The 17315-nt window shown below is 34.4% G+C and overlaps 1 protein-coding gene across 1 annotated transcript in view; it reads right to left on the bottom strand.

Moving 5' to 3' along the window:
* Positions 1-445, bottom strand: part of LOC109352108 — a 2295-nt gene extending 1850 nt beyond the window's left edge. Inside the window, exon 1 of the mRNA XM_019593962.1 lies at positions 100-445. Coding sequence (XP_019449507.1) covers positions 100-445 — 346 coding nt within the window. The remainder of the gene's footprint in view (positions 1-99) is intronic.

Raw genomic sequence — 17315 nt, 5'->3', positions numbered from 1 at the left:
TATATGTGTTGGCATTTGGCGGGGTGTAAACATTAACGTTTTGATTTTGTGGAGTGTATGTGTTTGGGTTTTGGGTTTGTGTGAACCGAGAGGGCTCACAGTGGTTATTTCGAGTGTTTCGGGTTTGGTATTTCTTGGGCTCGGCGGCCACAAAATTTGTTTCACCTTCTTTCTTCTTTAAAAAATTGGGCTTCTTCCCTGAGCCCGTATTTCCTTCGACAATCTTCCCACTCCTTAGTCCTCCTTCCAACTTTTCCCCAACCTTGATTAGAGCATTGAAGTTAGTTGCTATATTTCCCATGAGGAGTTCGTAGTATGGGCTCTGTATGGTGTCGATGAAAATCGATAGTTGTTCTTCTTCTTCAAGACGGGGAAGTACCTGAGAAGCTAACCCTCTCCACCGCTGGACATACTCCCGCAAGTTTTCTGATGGCTTTTTAGACATACTTTGTAGTTGAGACCTATCGTGTGTTGCATTCTCATTGTACTTGTACTGCTTGACAAATGCGTTAGATAAGTCTGCAAAGGTCCTGATTTATGCCTTCTCCAAACGAATATACCAGCTCATAGCCATGCCTATCAAGCTATCCTGAAACCAATGTATCAGGAGCTTATCATTCCCATAGTATGCCGACATCTTCCTTATGTACATGTGCAGGTGGCTTTTAGGGCATGTAGTCCCATTGTATTTTTCAAACTTTGGTATCTTAAATTTGGGTGGAAGCACCACATCCGGAACCAAGCACATTTCAAAGGCATTTTTTAAGTCTGGGTAGCTTGCTCCATCAATTGCTCTTAATCTTTCCTTTATTCTCTCCATCTCATCTTTGTCTTGAGCATGAGAATCAATCTAGTAAAATGGGCCTTGGGCAGAGTCTTTGGGGGCTGCATGAGTATTGCTAGGATGCAACATCTTAGTTTTTGCATTTCCCGATGGGAGACCATGTGTAGGGTCCTCATCCTCCCCAATGACGTCTCCATGTTGTTCATGACGAGGAGCTTCTCCATGCGCATCCTCGTAGAAAGGATTATAGTTGGGTGGCATTCCGTACATGGGCCATTTCATGGCCGTTTCCCGGTGTTGACTGACTTCAGTAGTTGTATCAGGATTGGCTTTTAGCACGGACTCGGGAGCTAGGCGCTGACCACTAGGTTGTTTGACGGTGGCGGCAGAGGTATTCTCATCTGAGTTTCGAGCCTTCTGCAGGCCCTGAATAAGCTTCATATTTCCTTCATTTGCTCCTTGATTTCAGCTAGCTCTGACCTGCTCTCATGACTGCTTGAATCGGAGTCTGACATTGTCTTGGACTGTAGCCTTGTGTTGTATGGATGTTTGGGAGCAATAACTGTTTTATTTAAATGCATATAATTGAAAACATTATTTGATAAGATAAAAAAAAAGTGTTAGAGATTATTCAATTGTATAGCAAAGATGACGAAGCCCACGTTTGAAGGCCATAGAGCGCAGTCCATGGGTTCCCTTGTGGTTGATGACAATTTTTAGAACAAGACTTTGTTTCCTTCTATGGTTGCATCTTGGATATATATAGCAATGTTGTACCTTTTTCTTTGTTTTTTGTACTTTGTTTTTTCGCTTTTTATTTTATTTTATCTTCTCCTTTTTTTTTTTGAATTGGGACAAAGGTAGAATAAGGGAAATGATTTTATTGATAAGTAAATTCCAAATGGATAATGGGGAATCACATGAGTCGATTTCCTCCTTTTAATTTCAAATGATCAAACTAAAACTTCCTTTTTATTCCAAGCTGCAATTCCCCACAACTCTTCAGTATTCTTCCTCCACTTCTTGAGCCTTCGAGCGACTGGGGTGCAACTATTAAAGAAACCCTTTATTTCTGGAAGCATCCCAGTTTTTGGGTACATGTTGGCTTCTTGCCTTGCAGCTTCGTAGGTCACCAACCACTCGTCTGCGAATTCCCCAATCCCATCTATGATGTCTAAACATATTCTCTCCCATAGCTCTTTGTCTTCCTTACATTCATCTAATGCTTGCCTCCAATTATCTGACCACATCTCCCTCTCCTCTGCTAGATGATTATAGGCATGTTCGAGGTTACTGAGTTGGTTTAAGAGTTGGTTTCTTTCCCCAATCATCTCTTCCAAGGCAAGACGTTGTACTCTCTCTTGGTTGTCCATTCTAGCCCAATATTGGTTCTCTCTGCCAAGACCTTGTTCAATGGAGTTCTGACATTCATCTACTGTTGCCAAAGCCTTAGCTGCACTGACCCTGTCTTGCTCTGACTCAGCCTTGACTTCCTCTAGAGTCCGGTCACTTTCTTTCTTCTCATTCCTTAGGTTGAAGATGATGCGTTCACGAGGATCTAGTTGTCCTTTAAGATACATGACCTCTCTTTCTTCTATGGTTAGTCGGCCCTTGCCAACAGAGGCGCACAAGTCTGCATAATCGAATTTGAGGCTTGCCACTTCCTCCTTTAAATTCGAGTTCAGTTTATTGAGCTTCTCTTGGCGAAAACCCTCCTTCTCAATTATATTCCTCGATTCTTCTACTTGGCCCTCCAAGACTTTGATTCTTCGCTGAAGATTCATTTCAGTTTGGGATGGGCCCTCATTTTCTTTAGGCATGATAACTTGGATGCTGGTTTTATTTGTCATTCTACCCTTTATCCACAAATTATATTCTTCTGTGTAGAAAGCCTGATGCTCTCCTAATTATTTTTTGCCATAGAAGCGAATATTATGTAGAGCTCTCCTTGCAGTATCGAGGAGTTCTTTGGAAGTATTTTTATCCTAATATAGGAAGACAAACCCCTGAAGTTGTTGAGGAGTTACGGGACTCATCCCCCATTTCAGTTGACCAAGCACCAAGGCAGGAGTGTAGGTGATGCATCCCTTGGGACCCATTAGAACGAGATTTTGGTACTCCTCGCAAGCGTACATGACTTCCTCATGTCGATCATACAAGCAGCATTTCACTCCGAAGTTTCTTGGGTTGATTTCTTTGAAGAGGTTGGACCATTCAGAAAATATGATGGGTTTGTTGATGAATCTTTTGAGTGGATAGCGAGACCCTAGAGGAAACTGATGATGTTTGAAACGAGTTATCATCCACACATACAACAACTGTACACAAAACCTTACCTTTACTCTTTTATTGGCTTTCTGATGACCTCTCTAGAACTGTAGGAGAGTCTTAGCCAGTACTGCGGGTGTTGGGTTAATCGAAAACCTCTTCACCTTATAGAAAACATGAAGGGCTTCACGGTTGATCATGTGAGCAACAAAGGGAAACAAGACCATACCATAGATGGCTAGTGCAAAGGATGATCCGAAGGAATTCCAATTCTTTTGCTCTTCCATTTTGATTATATGTTTCCTAAGGCAACTCCACTTCAACCCTTCATACTCTCCTTGCTTTATAATATTTTGAACCCCTGGGCGTGCCCCTATCATTTCTTCAATATATTCTTCGCTCAACTTATGATCTCCACTGAATAAGTATACCTTTGATCGGTCCAGCACGGGAACATCCAACAACATCTCATATTCCTCAACTGTTGGAGAAGCATCAAGATTGGGAAATTCAAAAATCCTCAGTTTTGGGTTCCAGTATTGAATCGTGACTTCCATAACTCGTAGTGTATTGGGCTCGATGTTGACTTTGAGTAGACCAGTGAGTCGCCCATAGGTCTTGGTGAACCGTTCTTGTTCTTCTTTAGGAATTCTTTGAATGCACTCAAGGAGGAAATTTATATCATTCACTTGTACCTCTACCTTTGTCCCCCTTTTAGGGGTCCCAACATTGCTATATATTGGATCCATGGTATTCGAGCCTTGCTATACAATGAATTCTCTCTTTTAATAAAATCTGGAAAAAAAATTGTTTTTGAGTAAAATGTCACCAAAAAAAATGTATGAGTCAATTTATACATATGAATGTATGCATGCATGCATGTAAGCATTTATTATCGCAGTTATGGTGTACTTTAATAGGTTTTGGGGTTATCTAATAGGAATTGCTTCTAAGGGCCCAGATTGCATCCAATCATAAAGAGATGAAACCCAAATATCACAGGGATTACAAGTGAGACCCGAAGTCTACACCGGTAAGGCCCATGATATTTGGTAACGACCTGGGTGGTTCATCATGCCAATGTAAGTGAGGCCCAAAGTCCTCACCGACAAGGCGAATGTTTCTCCTAACTTAATGCTTGGGTATAAGCATATACTTACGCCAATGTGATGATGTATGGCAGAAGATATTAATGCCATGCAAAAAATAATATAAACACGACAATAAAAAAACCATGCATTTAATATTTACGGGCCTGACTCACTAAAAACAAAAGTCCCTAGTGGAGTCGCCAGCTGTCACTCCCCGATTTTCGGTTGCACGAACTTACTAGAGTCGCCACTACATTTTTTTCAGTCAAAAATGTAGAATAATATTTTGGCCCAATCATCACATTGGGCCTTGGACTTTGATATCCAGGTTCGGGAGTCGATTACACTCTAGGGAAGGTATTAGCATCCTAGTTGTCTGTTTAAGCGGTACCCTATTATATTGCACAAATTATTAATGGTGTTATTACTATATTATTACAAAAAAACTTTATTTTAATATTATGTCTAACAAGAGTGATCTTGGTCATATGTATCCCTTTATGGGAATCAAGACTACGTAGTTCTTTGGGTAGAAAAAGTTTGTTGGTTGGGTTAATTTTATTTCTTAAAAAATAGTAAAGTTTAAATATATTTTTCAAAGAAAAAAATGATATGAGCGAAGCATAGCCCTTAAGTACGTTACCGTGTCTCATATTAAAACTTGGTTAAAAAATTTTAATTTTGTTTCTTTTATCTTAAAAATCCTTTGAAAAAAAAATATGTGAAGCATATCCCACACGTCCGATACCGCATCCCATATTAGAAATTGATTAGGAAATTCTAATTTTGTGTTTTATTTTAAAACACCCTTGTTAAAGATATGAGTGTAGCATAGCCCTTACGTCCGATATCACGACTCATATTAAAACTTGGTTTAACAAAATTCTAATTTTGTTTATTTTTATTTTATTTTATAGGAAAAAAGTTATTTTTTGAGATGCAAGAGATATACTTAATTATATAGATTTGTATTAACAAACTTTTTCGTTTTTTATGTAACTATGAGATAACTAAGATTTCAATATAAATTAACGAACAATCCAATTCTCACTATTTATTTATTTGTATAGTGATACATATGTATTGACTTGAACTTAGTATGACTTATTTACAATTGCACTAGATTTCTATTCTCACATGAGATTTTTATTTTTTATGCAATTAATGAGATTTCAACATAAATTAGCAAACAATCCAGTTTAATTCATTGCGTATATTGATTTGTACTTGATGTAATTTATTTATCATCACCAAATGTGCAAATTTTATTTTTTTTATCATAAATGCACATTTTAATTTGCATTTAATGTGATTTATTCATCATTACAAAAGATCCAAATAAAATCAAATTATACTACAGGTTAATTATCACTATAATTGATTTTCGTTACTTTTTTATTATCAAAAATATTTTTTCAAGTTATTGGTAAAAAAAATTAATTAAATTTGGTTATGTTTTAAACATAATTATCGGTACAATTTTCAAATGCGAGATAGTGTTGTAAGAATGAGATTGCAACTAAGAGGGAGGTGAATTAGTTGACTTAAAATTATGGTTACTTTTTCTGCAAAGAGTAAGAGTTAACGTGCAACGGATAATATTGTAGAAAATAAAAAAGAATAAATCGAAGAGGTAAGGGAGAAGAGAGTACACAAGGATTTTATATTGGTTCACCTTCTTGTCCACCGAATCCTACGTCCAGTACTCTTGCAGCACAAGAGATTTTCCACTAAATATTATGAGTTGTAATTACAATATCTCACCCCGAGATCTCTATGTACCTTATACACTCACTAATATTTATTCCCTTGGAAAACACATTTCCAAGTAACTCTATCCCCTTTCTATTTACACCTCGTGAAAGAAAGTTATTACAATGAATGAAGAATTTGAATGATGGCTTTGGATTGCCTTTACAAGTATGAAATATAATAACACTTGCAATCCAATCAACTCTTTTGTATACTTAGTAATAATGCTATTTAAGTTTATAAAACTTTGAAACACTTTAGTTCAAGCAACTCTAAAAATGACTTTGAAAGTTTGAGTGCAAGTTGCTAGAAGTGCAGAAAACTATTTCAGAAAAGTGTAGGAAAGTTGTGAGAAAAGTATGAAAGTTATGAAAGAGTTGTTTTCATTGTGAGTTCTAATGTCTTTAAATAGGCTTTCCAATCAGCCATTGTGCCTTTATGAAAGAGTAGAAATTGTTTGGAATGAAGGCATTTCGTTTGGGATGAAAACTCTTGAGTTTCAAATCTGAAAAAATGATGTAACAGCTCTCAGTAATCGATTACAGCATTGAGTATCGATTACTCAAGTGTTCTATCCACTGTTTATTTAATTTTGAATTAGAGTAATTGGTTACTCACTTTGAGTAATTGGTTACTCAACTTTTATAACACTGTAATCTATTACTCAAAGACAGTAATGGATTACTCTGATCAGTTTTAAGTTGGATAACTAATTCTCACGCATGTAACATGTTACTCAAATTTCAGTAACCTGTTACACAGCATTTTGAAAATTGTTTTCATTTAAAACTTAAAGTGTTTCAATTTCTTTTACAAATAGTTTGAGCATTACTACTTTGTATATTTAACAGTTTTAGGATAAAAATACCTATAGAGACTTAATCTAATTTTCTTGAAGCTTTAATCTTCTTTGTCTTCATAAGTATTCTTCATTTTCTTCTTTTTGGTGATTTTGGTGTCTTCATCAAAACCTTGCCAAGGTCAAGAGCAAAGATATTCTTCACAAGTGTGAAAAAATGTAAAGAGAAACAAACCTGTAGAAAGCTTTACCAAGGAAGGAATCTGGTATGGGAAAGAGTGGAATGACTTTCCTAGGACCACTGACGTGTCGAACGCTAGTTGGTGGGATGGAGGTTGGTACACATGGCACATTATGGTGCCTTGGATGGACGAGGGTGCATAAACACGTGGTGCACGCGTCCACACTGAATCCTGTGTTCCCCCACGGGTTTTGCTCTGGTGTGGTGATGCGCACTGTAACTGTGGGACGTTTCAGAGTGTGATTGGCTAGCGTGATGGTCAATGCATATTTAGAAAAGTAAACGGATCTTACGGTCAGGAATATAGGAACACGCTCACTACTGTGAACGCGACCACACAGGATCACACAGGTTCTTTTTTTGTATTTTTTTCCTATTTTTTTTCACTCTTCTCTGTGTAACTTTTCCCACTAAAAGTTTTCAACCCCTCTTCTCTCTTTTTTTTCACTTTCTCTCTATGCACTTTTCTTGTTTTTTCTTTTGTGTCTATTTGATGTGTGAAGAACCTTGCTATTTATAGACTTTTCTAATGAGAACATGTGCAATATTCTAATTTATGGAATAGAGGAAGTTAAGGAGAAATAGAATCTCATTTAAATCCATATTAAAAAATCTGATTTATGGCATATAATTCAAAATTCGAATTTCTCTTAAAAATTTGAATTTATATATTCCTTATTTTGAATCATTTAATAAATGCTATTTTTATAGAAAATGCCCAAACTATTTTCCTATAAAGTCTAAAATTATTTTAACCTCACGAGTATAATATTTTGACTCCAAAGTGCTTAAAAAAATGACTAAGAAATCTTAATTGGAGTTTAACTTTTTTTATAACCTCTTATAAAAGTATTGCTTTATAAAAATATTTTCCTTTTCATTTTTACAACACAAACGAAAATCAAGGGTGATTGACATGGTATATATTTTTTCTAAAATTGGTTATAGATAATAAGTGACAATTAAGTCACTTAAAAACCCTTTTTAAATTTTCATTTAAATAAAAAACCGAAAATAGATTAAATATATATAATTATGGCGTCATTGATCATCCATTAAATATTCATATCGACATTATCTCTTTATTTTTATTTTTGGAGACAATTTTTGTAAGGGGAATTGAAATATAAACTGAATTTATTTAAACCCATTTTTGAAATTCAAGTTGAGATTGGATTTTATGTGTTGCCAAAAAAATATTTTTACTTGATTATTATTTGAGAGTCAACCTCACTTAATTTGATATCGAACTTATTTGATTTTCCGAATTCAGAGATTGCATTCATTTAAATATACAAGTTATCAAATTTGAGTAAAAATTGAATCTCTTATAGATTTAATTTGTTTATATTTAATTTATTTAAAAATTCATGCCACCTAATCAAATTCATATACCATATATTTGATTTGATGTGATTTGCATCAAAAATATTATTTATGGAAAAATTGGTTTTAAAGTATTTTTGGGCCAGACAAAAATTGGGTATTCACAATTAGGAATTATGACCTCCAACGTTGCTTATTTAAATGAGCAATGTTGAATATATGAATATTGAATATACGACAGTGCTCCTTTGTAAAAGCATTGTTGAATATATGAATATTCTACTATGCTTGATTTAATGAGTGTTGTTGAATACTTAATGTTCATGTCAAATTATTTGCATTTATTCAACAGTGTGTTAAACAAGCGTTGTTGAATTCAATGCACAATAAAGCATATATAACACAACATACACAACCATGATCTAATTACTTGTCATTATTTCTTTTATAATTAATTACTTGTCATTATTTCCTTTATAATTAATTGTTACATTGTATGTTTTGCATTATTTCATTTATATCATTATTTTAATTATTTGTCATTATTCGAATGTCATTATTTGAATGTCGTCATTATAAACACCATTAATTAATTTTTTTACATATTTAATTCATTGTCATTGAAAATGCCAAATTGTGTGCCTTTAAAAAGGGACACGGATTTTCATACATACATGAAAGTCATCAATGGGATATCTTCGACATCACTTTTCATAGGAAGGGATGTTGAATTGGATATCTTCAGCAGTGTTCTTGTTAATGAGCGTTGTTAAATGCTTACACTTTACTTTTTGAATTATTTCATTTATGTCATTATTTTAATTAAATGTCATTCGAATGTTATTATTTGAATTTTATTAAAAACACAATTAATTAGTTGTTCTACGTGTTATTTATTGTTTTACATAATATATGTAACTAATTGTCATTATTTGTATGGGATATCTTCAATAGCGCTTGTTGGAGGACGCATTGTTGAAATGGATATCTCCAACAGTGTTTTCTTTAACGAACATTACTGAATTCTTATCATACCCTAAAAAACTTCAAATTTTCCCCCATTCACACACATTCAGCAATCCAAAAGTTCATTTACTTTGCACCAAAACTCATTCAAACCGAAAATCATTCCACATGAAAATATTTCAACTTCAAAATCATTCAACACAAAAATCATTCAACATCGAAAACCTCTATCAACCTCAAAATCATTCAACGTGAAAATCATTCAACCTCACTCATTCAACACCGAATTGAAAGTGAGTTTTCTTTATAAATATTTGCTTGTATTGATTTAGATTTCACCTTTATTACATGAGTTTTCCTTATTGATCGAATTGAAATTTCACTCATTTAGCTTGTATTGAATTAGGGTTTCCTATTTCACCTAATAAAGCTTAATTTTAGAGATTTATATATGCTCTGCTTAATTTTGACTTTTCATGTTGTGGAATTTTGTTAAGAGGAATTGTATAATGTTAGAATTTAGAAATGGTCTAAAAGAGTTCTAAAACATATAAACACGTAAAAGCGGAAGCAAAAAAGGATTGGGTTATAATTTAGACACGATCTAAAAGATTTCTAAACCATATGAACACGTAAAAGCAGAAACAAAAAAGGATCGAGTTACCTCCCGCCATTGTTGCGTTTTCTGGCAAGATTCAGACTCCGATGAGTGATTTTGAGGTTCTTCTAATGTCTCGCTCTCACCCTTAAATGGTGTTGGTTTTCAGAATGTATGAGTAAGCTTAAGGACCCCATAACGTTTGAACTAATAGTCACATAACCATCAATTTGCAATATTACAATTAATGGTAATTGATTGACTCCAGCAATTAAATGTATGTTATATATGTTATGAAACTATTTGCTTAATGGATCATATTAATGGAGATATTATTTCCATTGATATCATAATTAATATGGAAATATTCTTACATTCTCCTTCTTAGTCCATATAACGAAACGTTCAACATATAAGAAACAAAATGTATGAATCATGGCGATAAGTTTCTATGAGTGAATATTATCCTCCATGTATTACAATATATTAAGTCTCAACTAATAGCCTTTATTCTTTAGTAAATAAACCATATATCTATTCTAGGTCAAGGCAAACGATATTTCTTAATAAATTAAAATGAAAGTGCACAACTATATGAGAAAGTGTCTAACTAAATGAGAGTTTATTGAAAATTAATATACTCATACAATGAACGATTACATCATAGAACCAAGTCCCACATTTTCTACATGATCCTTGCATTTCTTTGGTGGCATGCCTTTAGTGAAAGGATCGACAACCATCAAAGCAATGCTAATGTGTTGGATGGTCACTTTACCATCCTTAACACGCTCTCTTATGGCTAGATACTTAATGTCAATGTGCTTGCTTCGACTTCTACTTTTGTTATTCTTAGCCATGAAAGTAGCTGCTAAATTGTCACAGTACAACTTTAGTGACCTAGAAAGAGAGTCAACAACTCTAAGCCCATATATGAAACTCTTCAACCAAACACCATGAGATGTGCCTGAAGTGAATTTTCTTGAATCCGTACACCTAGGAAAGTCAGCGTCTGAGTAGCCAACCACCTCCAATTCACCAGTTCGTATGAACATAAGCATGTAGTTATTTGTTCCATGAAGGTATCTCATAACCTTCTTTGCAGCTTTCCAATGGTCAAGACTTGGGTTACTCTGATATCTACCCAATACTCCAACAACATATGCAATGTCAGGTCTAGTACAAACCTGAGCGTACATAAGGCTTCCTATAATGGAAGCATATGGAATATCCTTCATTCGATCCCGTTCAAGGTCATTATTTGGACATTGATCCAAACTGAATTTGTCCTCCTTCACAATAGGTGCTACACCTAGTGAACATTCTTTCATCTGAAATCTCCCTAGAACTTTGTTGATATAGGTCTCTTGAGACAAACCCAAAATACCTCGTGATCTTTACTTATGGAACTTAATGCCAATGACAAAAGATGCATCACCCATATCTTTCATATCAAAGTTCTTTGAAAGAAATTGTTTCACCTCATATAGCATTCCATTATCATTGGTTGCTAACAAAATATCATCCACATATAAAACAAGGAAACATATTTTAATCCCACTAATATTTTGGTATATACATTGATCAATGACGTTCTCTTCAAAACTGAATGAAGTGACGACATTATGGAACTTTAAATACCATTGGTGGGGGGCTTGTTTAATACCGTAAATGGATTTATTGAGTTTGCAGACTAAATCCTAACCATCTCTAGAGAAGAATCCTTTAGATTGTTTCATGTAAATTTTCTCCTCTAGATCTCTGCTAAGGAAGGCCATATTCACATCCATTTGATGTAGCTCAAAATCAAAGTGAGCTACTAATGTCATAATCGTGCAAAGAGAATCTTTCGTTGATACAGGAGAAAATGTCTCAGTCTAATCGATTTCTTCTCTTTGAGTAAACTCTTCAGCTATAAGTCTTGCTTCATGTTTCTCGATGTTTCCTTGTGAGTGTTTCTTTGTTTTACAAACCCATTTACACCCAATGGCTTTTACATCATCCGACAACTCGACGAGATCCCAGACTTCATTAGTTGCCATAGAGTTCATCTCCTCAATCAATGCCTTGTGCCATAAGTTAGATTCTTTAGAACTTACAGCTTGTGAAAACGTTTCAAGATAATTATCGGCTCCAACATTGCATTCCACTTTTTGCAAGTACACATCATGATAACTAGGAGTTGCTGGTTTCCTCACTCTAATAGATTTTCTTAATGTTGCATCATTTTCTTGAGGAACTTTTTGTTCAACTAGTTGTTCAGTTGGTTGTTCAACATTATCTTGATTAATAACTTGATCTAAAGGATCAATGTCATTTATTTGTGGATCTTCAATAATCGGTTGTCTTACATACATTTGAATTTGAGGTGTATGCATGACAATCAGTCTATTACTTGAACTAGAAGGTTGAGCTTAATTGTGATTCAATGCAAAGACTAAGTGATGCAGCTGGTCACTCCCATTAATCAAGTCATCCTCAAGAAATTTTGCATTTCTTGATTCCACAATCCTAGTATTGTGAGGCAGAAAATAGAACCTATAACCCTTGGACTTTTCAGCATATCCAATGAAATACCCACTAATAGTCCTAGGATCTAGTTTCTTTTCTTGTGGATTATAGATTCTAACCTCAGACAGGTATCCCCAAATGCATAAATGTCGCAAATTGGGTTTCCAACCTTTGAATAACTCAAAAGGTGTCTTTTAAACAGCCTTCGTTGAAACTCAGTTCAATATATACACAACCGTCTTTAGTGCTTCAGTCCACAAGAATTGAGGAAGTTTTCTATTACTCCTCATACTTCTCACCATGTCCATTAAAGTTTAGTTTCAACTTTCTGATACACCATTCTGGTTAGGAGTACCAGACATAGTGTATTGGAAAACAATCCCATGTTCTTGAAGAAACTTCACAAATGAACCTGGTGCTTGTCCATTCTTAGTGCATCTTCCATAATACTCACCACCTCTATATGATCTCACTATTTTAATTTGTTTACCACATTGTTTCTCTATTTCAGCCTTCAAAACCTTAAAGGCGTCTAAAGCTTCACCTTTAGAATGAAATAAATAGAGATACATAAATCGTGAGAAATCATCTATTAAGGTGATAAAATATTTTGGATTACTTCCATCCATATCAGGACAAAAAATATGAAAGTGTGCATGTCAAGAGGAACACTTTGGAAAGCTCTCCTTGAACGTCATGGTTTTGATGAGGACAACTTGTGCCTAAAAGTGCTTCAAGATTGAAGATAACCAACAATCCAACGTGCTTGAGTCTTTTATTTGGTACTAGGCTTAGACTAGTTTCTAGTTTAAGTTGAGTCGAAGGCTTAGGGCACCTAATACATGTCTCACATGCATTTATCTTTTAAATCATTTCATCCATGAGATATGTTCATTTGATAATATGTTCATGCATTACATAAATACATGTATATATGCATTCTAGGCATAAAACTAAGTGTCAAACATGTATTATCTAAGTGCATAACATATTTGATGTTTTCTATTTGAAAATACATATTTTATTTAGTGTTAATCGATTAACCATACTTTTAATCGATTAACCCAACTACTGTGAAAAGTGGTTGCTACTGGAACACGTTTTGAAATGCAGTTAATCGATTAAGGCCTTATCGTTAATCGATTAACCTAACTGATTTTTAAGTTGTTAAAACTGAAAAACTGAAAAACAGAATCAGTTATGATTTTTAGTCCCGTTAATCAATTAAGAAGGTATTTAATCGATTATCTGGGGTTCTGGACTGATTCTTTATAAACTGCGTTTTCAGAATTAATCTCATAAGTTGCATGTTGCATTTATTAGAGAGTTAGAGCATTCTACGTGTTAATTGCTGCATCTATTTGTTAATTGCATTAGTGAGTTTAGAAATGAGAGATTCCTTGCTTTAGGATTGAGTGCATTTCATGTTATAATCTCTCATGTTTTCCCTCACATGTTCATGCATATTTTGATGCGTTTTTTCATGAATTTTATGATTCTGTAACTTCTGTTTTCATAACTAATACTTGTCATTTCACATGTGTTTGTGTTAAATGTGCATTAGAGTAAAGCCTTCATGTTGTATTTGAGCTTAGGTATAGCTTAATATTACTCTTGTAATTCTTGTGTAATTGTTGTGAAAGGGAATCTCTTGGTGTCGTATCACCAGTAGAGATTGTGTGTTTCTTCATAGCTTAGAGTGTAAGAAAAGGAAAGAACGAGAGATTCTTTGGCTGGGGCTACGCCGAAAGAAACGTTTTCTTTATCGGTAGGAAGGGAGTCAAACCATTGAATAGTTTCTTTGATTTCTTGTCATTTGCTAAGTGTTGTAATTGGATAATGTGTTTGTAAATTACATTGATTCGATTATAGTGAAGGAAATCTCCCAAGTCAGCCGGGAGGCCTGGATGTAGTTTGCAGTGGACAGCAAACGAACCAGGATAAAAATTCGCGTTGCAGGATTTGTTCTCTCTCTCTCTCTCTCTTCTGTTTTCAATCGATTAATTTGTATATTTGATTCAACTAATACATTCTGTTCTTTTGTTGTATTGCAAGCTATTCTGATATACAAATTTGTAAGCTCTGTATTCGTTCTGTTATCGGTTATCTGTTCTGCATTTAATCGTTTCTGTAATTGCTTATTGGTTCTGTTTAATCGATTAATATTGTTGTGTTAATCGATTATCCTGTTTCTGTTAATCGATTAAAACTGTTTCTGTTTAAAACTGTTCTTTTTGTTAATCGATTAAGATTGTGCATATAATCGATTATCTTTCTTTCCTTAATCGATTAAGTAGGGTTGATTCAGCATTAAGTGTTGATTTGCGAAAAGCGGTAATTCTAACCGCGACACCTATTCAACCCTCCCCCCTTCTAGGTGTATTGTAACCACTGATACCTAACAAAATATATGTAATTATGATTTCCAACAAATAAATACTCCACTTTGCACCCCTTTTAGACTTATTGGTTTGCTTTCCCTTAATGTAATCCACACAAGTCTCAAAATCAAAAAAATCAAGAGCACTAAGTACTCCTTCATTCACTAACCTTTTTATTCTCAAAATGGAGATATGTCCCAATCTCTTACGCCACAATAAAGAGGAATTTTCATTCATAACACAACGCTTTGACTCAACAATAACATTCATGGAGTTATAAGCAATGTTATTTTGTAATGTAATTGAATAAAGACAATCAGACAATGTATCATAACCACTAACTTCGAATTTATTAAATAATGTAAAACCTCTGAAAAGTAAAATCCATAACCATAGGAAACAAGTCTTGAAACTGAAATTAAATTCCTCAAAAAACTAGGAACGTAAAATGTCTTTTCCAAATGTAAAATAAAGCCTTAACACCAAATTGTATGAACCAATAGCCTCCACGTGTGAGCTCATCCTCCCTCCCAAATGGATGAAATGCTCATTTCCCATTGGCTTCCGAAGGTTTTGCATACCCTACAAGGTATTTGAGACATGGGTTGTAGAACTAGAGTCAACCCACCAAGTATTATGACCAATATTTGTTAGATTAGATTCTTAATATACAAATGAAAGTTGTATACCTTTCTTGTCAAGCCAATATTTGAACTTAGAGCATTCTTTCTTCGTGTGTCCTTTCTTCTTGCAAAAGAAACACTTCGAATTTTTCTTATGTCCAGTTTGACAGAGATCTTGCCTTTGACTTTGACATGATCTTTCTTCTTCCTTACAGAGAAGGTCAGGTTCACTTTCTCACCATCTTGCATAGCCAACCTTCCCTCTTCTGGAACACTTATGGTCAATAGTTAATTAATTGACCATTTATCCTTATGTGTGTTATAAGAAATCTTAAAAGGGTATGACTACTAGGGCAAGGTGCACAAAATGAAGTGAACCAGAAAGGTTTCCCACATATCAACTTCCAAGGCCTTCAATTGAGCCACAATATCCCTCATGCGCATGATATGATCACTCACACCTCCCAAAATGGTAAGCTTCATGGATGAGAATTTCATGATAAGGGTACTTGCCAAAGCCTTGTCTAAAGTGACAAATTGTTCGTCTATTACTTTCACTAAGAGACGAACATTGTCATACTGCTCAATAGAACCCCAAATCACAACATATACTTTGGTCTTTATGAACATAACATAGAGGCGATTAGATCACTCCAACTTTTCATAGAGATCAACCTGATCTAGGGTACTCATTTTGGTGATTGTAGGTGGTTCCGGCTTTCTTATGGCATAATCAATATCCATGTATCCTAAATGAAGGACAACTCTTTCCATACAGACCTTAAAATTGTCGGCCCTGAGTTCGGGAACATCAAATTTCATATCAGAGAAACTAACAGGTTGACTAACTGCAAATTAAAAAAAATACAAACAACATGCTTAATAAATTTGTTTTGAAGAAAATAACTATATCATGTTTTACCAATGTAAATCATGTTTCCAATGAATGTAGAGATATAAAACTTGTCTGTGGACTAAAGTTCTAATTCCATTATATTCCCGCAATGATAATAAGTTTTGAAAAATTACATTGGATTGGAGTAAAAATTATAAGTTTTGAAAAAATACAGGGCAAAAATAATAAAATAATTATTGATAGTTCTTAACTCTAACTTTTAGCTTTTGAGAAGCTACATCATGGTTTCAAAAGTTTGTCTTTCAAAAGTGATTATCTTTCTTTTCAGAAGCTATAAACTCTCAACTTTTTTCATTAAACTGTTTTACAAGATTACTCACCAGGTTAATAAACTATAATTTACCAAATGTAAGCCCGTGTTGCATTTGTTAATTATGCCCATCATTAACCATGCAAACATTGGTAATATTTCCAATCATCAATATTCAAAATCACTTCGTTTTATTAATACTAAATCATTTTAGAAACAATATATCTTAATGGTTGACTATTACATAGGAAAGAGCTGAGCAAGAAGATTTCAGCATGCCGAGGATATAGTGGATTCTAATGTTATTTGTCTCCAAATAGTCATCCACTGACTTTAGTCAAGATCGCAATAGAATCCCATTCGTTGAAATGTTAACTCTAAAAGAAAGGTTACCTACATCATATTCATATTGATGCACGATAAACCTATTAAAAACAAAAAGATAAGGTTATTGATTGCCAAGACGAACGTCAGGATTGTTGGGTCTTCCATCTCAGTACCAAGACCAATCAACACAGGTTGTCTACTAGGACTGAGACACACACTTGGGGACGTCTGTCAATTGTTTGGAAGGTCTGTATAGCTTAGGGAAATGATGACAACAATAGGACATGTCCAAGTCAATACTTGCTATGTTAGAAAACCTTCATTCACATCAAAGACAATATCATGCCACCTGAGAAGAGGATAAGTTCACATTACCCACACGACAAAGGTAGTTCAACTTCATAGCACTGTAAGACTAATAATTTGAGAAGGACAAGGTCATGTGATCTATAATGATAATAGACCTCCCCATGGAGTGCGGG

The sequence above is a fragment of the Lupinus angustifolius genome, chromosome LG01 (genome assembly GCF_001865875.1).
Source record: "Lupinus angustifolius cultivar Tanjil chromosome LG01, LupAngTanjil_v1.0, whole genome shotgun sequence".
Taxonomy (NCBI): Eukaryota; Viridiplantae; Streptophyta; class Magnoliopsida; order Fabales; family Fabaceae; genus Lupinus; species Lupinus angustifolius.
The sequence above is the reverse complement of the archived record's forward strand: the minus strand, read 5'-3'. Positions and strand labels throughout refer to the sequence as shown.